This window comes from Xiphophorus couchianus, chromosome 8 (assembly GCF_001444195.1).
Source record: "Xiphophorus couchianus chromosome 8, X_couchianus-1.0, whole genome shotgun sequence".
NCBI lineage: Eukaryota > Metazoa > Chordata > Actinopteri > Cyprinodontiformes > Poeciliidae > Xiphophorus > Xiphophorus couchianus.
Genome location: NC_040235.1, coordinates 25,271,236 through 25,277,347, shown reverse-complemented (window position 1 = coordinate 25,277,347; position 6,112 = coordinate 25,271,236). Strand labels below are relative to the sequence as shown.

Below are 6,112 nucleotides of genomic sequence, written 5' to 3'. Positions count from 1 at the left end.
TGACGACGCGTTCGGAAAATGCTTTGTATTATTTGTACAGTTTGGAAATCTTCTTGCAGCACATCTCTTTGGACACCCGGGGAAGGTACTGCTTCTGTGTTTAAACTTGAATGTGCACCTTGTAAGCCAGCACCTCATGTTTTGACTCCTGGGGTGTTGTGTGTGTGTGTGTGTGTGTGTCTGTATGTATATAAGAGGCCGAGTAATTTGTTTGTTTGAATGCTACTAGATCGTCCTAGTAGTTAAAACCCTTGAACCTTTTTTCTTTTCTTCCTATTCATTGCACGAGTTGCACTACTGACATACAAAAATTCAACATTGCGTGTACATGCATCTTCAATAAAAGCTTGGTATACTTCTATCTTGTTTAATATTTTTTTTTCTAATGCTGCCACTAGATTTGGCTCATATCAAATAAAAATCTAGGAATTACTAATGATCACAAGATATTAGCTTTTATATTTTGTAATTTGTTTGAATGTTCTCTGGAAGTATTCATACTCTGGGGGGGGGTTTGTCAGAAACTTCAGTGTATTTTAATAAAATTCTACTGTATGCTGGCATCTAGCTAGGAGATTAAATCACAGGTTGATTGAGTAGCCTTAAATGTCATTGGTTACTTTTAATTTTAAGATTAATCGGGTACTTTTTTAAAAAAAAAAATTCAAAAAATTCTTAAACTCCTGCATTGTTGTCCTCCCAGTGCTCTACCATTCACTTCTTTGTGTTGATCTGCCACATAGTAAAATCCTAGAGGAATCTTTTGCCATGTGAAGGACACAAAATTCAACAGGCAGGAGAAAAACAAATCTATGGGTGTGAATACTTTAAGGCTCAATTTACAAAAGTATGGTGTTTTTTTTTTAAGTTTCCTTTTATAAATGTTGCATTTTTGTGAACATTTGCTGTCCTAAATTAAATATTGGATCATTTTAATGCTTGATCTAAACAAAATGCTACAAAGTACAGAATGGCTGCACTCATTTAAAATCTTTACATTTACTCTAGAACTAGTGAATCAGTCTTACCTCAGAATGTCATATTAATTAAATTAATAGAGAACAATGAAAGCCAAAGCTTAAATCACTCAGCTTCCTTATGAATTTCAGTAAAAATTTAGCTGTTAATTTTTATTTTTGGCAACTTCTATACTTTAACAGGAAAAAAAAACAAAAAAAACGCTTAAACTGGTGTGAAATAGATTCCGGTCTGGGGTCCTGACTCTAGGGGTCAGACATTGTGACCAGCCATGTGGCCTCCAGGGACTCCTGGGAAATAAAGAGCCCTGAAAAGACTCCATTATTTCACATGGAAGACGGCCACATGTCTCCTGAATCCACTGATGAGCGAATCGGTGGCTGAAGCCATGGATACTCCTCCACAAACAAAGTCAGGTATCACCACTTTCATTACTTTTTTACCCCTTTCATTCTTGTATATATATTTATATATATATATATATATTTAGTTTTGCTTGAATTAAAAGTCCAAACTATTTAGTTATATTTACATCAAGCCGCGTGTTTTGCGTTGAAAGCACGCTTCTCTGTTGTAAAAAAAAAAAAAGAAGCAAATGTAACGTTTCAAAAACATTTTCCCCGTCTTAATTACTCCACGGCTTTATCCTGATTAAAGTCCTCCAAAAGTGTGGGACTGGAGTCAACTTTCTGATCAATGTTGTTAAATGTCAGAAAGGAGAAGAAGAAGAAAAAAAACGCGTGCTCAGCTGCGTGCGAATTTCTCGCCTTCATGGTGGAAATCCCGTTTTTAAGTCGTTTTCTTGATAAAGCCGCATTGGATGGCGGCAGCGTTAGAAAGCGCTGTGGGTGTCAATATAAAGTGACGGCCATATTTGCCGGTGCCGCTGTTGTAAACAAAAAGTGAGAGACAGACGCTTCACTGAATTTCGGGTCATTTTTATTTCTTTAATTTACAATGTCTTTGGGAATGTCTTACAAACCCAATGTCCATCAGCACATTCCGGGAACTTCTGGGAACCAGGGTAAGGAGAAAACGTGGGAGAAAATCAAAGTATCCGCTTGTTAAATCGAGTGTTAAATTCGGGGTCTCGGAGAATACCTGGAGAAAGACCGTGTCTGTAGTTTTTGTCCAGTTATATATATAGGGTCAGATCCAGGGAGCTAGGCTAATTCATATCCGCCATTATTACTAATGTAAAAGAGCGCCATCCGTGAGCCGAGACGGCGGAAAAACACGGTCGGGAGGCGAGGCGAGGCATCGGGGGTTCCGAAAATGTGGTTCTCGGTGGTCCGGGGCCGCGGTCCCGCCGTGGGGTTGCGGTTCCACAGTGACAAAAATGTATCACTTATGTCTTCTTTAGCCAGCCTTGTTCCGTTTCCTCCATGATGCTCCTCGGTCGGAGCTGCCGATTGATCTGCCTCTGAGAAATTGTCTCTTCGAGGACATCTGGTGGTGGAGAGGGAATATTACAGGCAGACAAAGCACCGGGGTGGAGGGCTCACAGGGTTCACAATCACATTGTTTTCAGTAGGGTTACCTCCTGTATATACGCGACATAGCCAGTTAATAATTGATTATATATTTAATTAATCACAACGAATCTTACTTTTATTATCTTGTTTTTATACATATTTTCAACACTTTTGGACGCTTTTTCTGTATGAACCTGCAAATCTGACGCTGTTGTTAGACCTGAACTTCCTGCATTTAAAATCTACTGATTATGCTTGTATTCAAACGACATTCAAAATAAAATGACAGAAACAGCTCATACATCAGTGTTACACCTCAGTAAGACACTGTGACATTTTCTCTCTTTTTTTCTTTTGTACCAACAGCTGGAAACCTTCCGTCCCCCTCAGCAGCTAACCTGGCTACACTGCAGTCCTACAGGCCTATCCTGAGTGACTACGGACCTCCATCTCTGGGATTCTCACAGGTAAGCTCTCAGGAAGCGCTATTTCCATAAAGTTTATTCAGTTTTGGGATTAGAAGAAAAGTTGTTTGTGTTTTTTTTACACAATTCTAACGAACTAGCAGCACACATTCCTCAAACTATCAGACAGGGTGGTGGAGTCATGATCATTTATGCTCGAGGAAAGCTATTTTAATCCTATTTCTGAATAAATGAAAGGCACATTCAGTTTTTATGTCGGCGGTAAAACATCTGGACAAAGATCTCTGTGCTGAAACGTTTAAATCTTGCTGCTCCTGCTCCGGCGCAGGGCTCCACCGGCAGCCAAGTGCCTCAGAACAAATATGCCGAGCTGCTGGCCATCATCGAAGAGCTGGGGAAAGAAATCAGGCCCACTTACGCCGGGAGCAAGAGCGCAATGGAGAGACTGAAAAGAGGTACGGTCGAGGACCATTCACAAGCAGAGTTTAAGCGAACATTGACATTAATACGTGCTGTTATGTCATCGGTTTGATTACGAAATATACGACTCCGTCTCTTTAACAGGGATAATTCATGCCAGAGGCCTGGTACGCGAATGCCTGGCGGAGACGGAAAGAAACGCGAGGTCCTAGCCATAAACACGTGTTCCTCCTTGCAAGACGAACTACTTCTTTCTTTTTTGTTTGTTTGTTAGTTTGGGAAGTGTGGGGGGGGAGCGTGCATGGCCTTTACGGTGCAAGGAGGAAGTAAAGGAACAAAGGATTGAAGTGTGAGCTCTTAGAGAGAGAGAGAAAAAATACAGTAATGCAGTTCACGACTCTTAGGAGTTCTGGAGAATTCTTTCAATCGGGGTTTTTCTCTTTTTTTTTTTTTCCTTGGGAATCAAAAGATTTTTTTTGTGCTCCACTGTTGAGGATCTTAGTTTTGACTTGTTACATAAATACATTGATATACGTTCATTTTTTTGGTTTTGTTTTGTTTGGGGGTTTTTTGCATGCGAACGGGCCCATGAGTTAACTGTAGACACTGCATGGCTTGTACAGAAGTAGATAGATTTTTCTCTCTTTCTTTGTTTTTATTTTTTATAGTATTGGGTCTGCGTTTCAGATCCCTGTAACAAAAGACTTGAGTGGTGGACAAGTTATCGGACGCATCGGTTCATCTGTGATGAGATTGGTTTTGGTATTAAAAAGACAAAAACAAAAAGGAAAATGCTACTACTTGCATCTTTGTATGTATTTATTACTCTGTGTAATAAATTGTATTTTCAATACAGTGGATATTGTGATTCAATGCGTTTCAATTTTGATTCTGTGTTTCAATTTTGATTCTTTTATGTATTTTTTGCTTTCGAACAGTTGTAATGGTGCGTAACCATTGGCAACAAATTATTGTTTTTACAAGTGGGACCAGCCGACTGGCATCTCAGAGGGTCAAGTCAGAGGTCTTGTCAGATGCGTTGCAAGATTGACTGCTACCAGAAACCCTTCCTGCCCACAGCATCACCATCCATGATGACCCTTCCTCACTAAAACTTTGATAGTAACTTGTCTTGTACTTTTGATACTTCTGCTTAATTTTACTCATGTACTACGGATGTAAAAACTTTTTCCTAAATCACCCCCTTTGCCCCTAACATCATGTATTAAACTCTTGTAATGGATTTAAAATGTTTCTCACATTGAGTGTAACCTTAAGTCAAATCTCACTTTTAACATTCAGGCAAAATTGTGCAGCATTTCATTTTGATAAAACATAACCCCAACATGACAACTAAAGAAAGTATCCATTACTGCAAATTGATTTTTTTGTTTTTGCTCAATGCTATTTTGGAAATATTGGTGTGCCACAATACTGAGCACTGTAGTATTTTATAAAAAAAAAAAGTTCTTATCCAAGGCACAAATTCCGTAAAATCAAAAACCAATATGTGGGACCCATTTGTATTTGTGGCCTGGACTCACAAAAGGCTTCTTGTTGAATGTCGCCTTGGGTTTGCCGTACACAAGCCACATCAACGCAGTCAGTTGGGTTTCAGTGTAGCATTTAAGAAAATCATTTCAGTTTGTATAGCACATCCAGGACCCATGTGGGTCCAGTTGGTCTTTTCCTTACCATCAAATCAATAGGCATTCAACATGTGTCCATTGTGTATTCCAAGGACATTGTCATCTCCCCTCATTGTTAATGTTAGCTTGAAGGCCAATCTCTAAATTAAGCTATCAGCAGTTAGTTGGACATTATTAGCATTATTTTTCTTTTGAAGGTTTTAGCGACTCTTTATTTGAGAGTGGTCAGACAAGAAAAAGGGTTGTGAGAGAGGGGGAAGCGGCAAAGGTCATCTGGCCGGGACTCGAACCTGTGATGGCTGCTGCACATGGGTCGCGCGCTCCACCGCAGCTCCACCGCATGGACTGCTTTCTTTACCACGGAAGTAGCGTTGGGCTCTGAGCTTTAGATGCCTATTATTTGGTTTCAAATGGTTGAATATTTTTGAAAATACTATATTGGACATTAGTCCAAAATGGTATTGGACTAATGTCCAATACCATTGGAGAATTGTCTTCTCCAATTCCAATTGTTCAGTTTGCATAATACTTTAAGTATACATAAAGTAATACTTTAATTTCTGAACATGGTCAGGTCGTATTCCCACTTTTAAGCTAACCCTCAAACCCAGCAGCAAATTCAAATGCATGTTGATTGCCTCTTTTGGTTTTTTTTTTTTTTTTTGATGTTACTAACTGCATTACACTGCCACATACAGGCCTGGCATTGTCACTATATATATATATATATATATATATATATATATATATATTTATTTATTTTATTTTTTTTTATTCAGTGTATGGTAACCTTTCTTGAAATTATGGGGGAATTAGGAGAAGGGGAATAATTGCAAATGAAGATGTTGAAAGGAAAACATTAATATGATCTGGGCAGCGCCTGAAAACTTAAAAATTGTAAGAGTAAAACATTTCTTTTGGTGGGACATCAAAACTCCATCAGAATTCATAAGCAGTGTTTTTAGGATCTGCATAAAACAATATAAATAACAGCTACTCGTCAAAATAAGATTCTAGCAACCTTTTGCTGGAGCTGTCCGCCTGTCAGGTTGGCCTGTCATTTATACACTCCTTATCTTCTCCCTCGACCAATAGAAATAAAATGTGAAAATACGAACCAATCACACGTCTGTATTTCAGATCTCATTCTGACCAATGGGGTTGG

At 38.9% G+C, this 6,112-nt stretch overlaps 1 protein-coding gene across 2 annotated transcripts; it reads left to right on the top strand.

The window, feature by feature from the left end:
* The first annotated feature begins 1,251 nt into the window (after positions 1–1,251).
* On the top strand, positions 1,252–4,158 carry cdk2ap1 (cyclin dependent kinase 2 associated protein 1). 2 transcript variants are annotated; one of them, XM_028025295.1, is made up of 4 exons: positions 1,252–1,394; positions 2,820–2,920; positions 3,207–3,333; positions 3,443–4,158. In XM_028025295.1, exons 1-4 carry the CDS (start codon positions 1,343–1,345, stop codon positions 3,508–3,510), a joined length of 348 nt encoding a protein of 115 aa, XP_027881096.1. In that variant the 5' UTR covers positions 1,252–1,342; the 3' UTR covers positions 3,511–4,158. The 2 variants fall into 2 exon arrangements, with proteins under 2 accessions (XP_027881096.1, XP_027881095.1); XM_028025294.1 differs by lacking the exon at positions 1,252–1,394 and adding an exon at positions 1,752–2,002.
* The last annotated feature ends 1,954 nt before the right edge of the window (positions 4,159–6,112 follow it).

What these genes read in the sequence shown, in the direction of transcription:
- cdk2ap1 (XM_028025294.1), top strand. Translation starts at nt 1,936, where the DNA reads ATGTCTTTGGGAATGTCTTACAAACCCAATGTCCATCAGCACATTCCG. An exon ending in CATCTCTGGGATTCTCACAG is followed by an intron (nt 2,921 to 3,206) that starts GTAAGCTCTCAG and finishes GCTCCGGCGCAG; the next exon opens with GGCTCCACCGGCAGCCAAGT. An exon ending in AATGGAGAGACTGAAAAGAG is followed by an intron (nt 3,334 to 3,442) that starts GTACGGTCGAGG and finishes TCTCTTTAACAG; the next exon opens with GGATAATTCATGCCAGAGGC.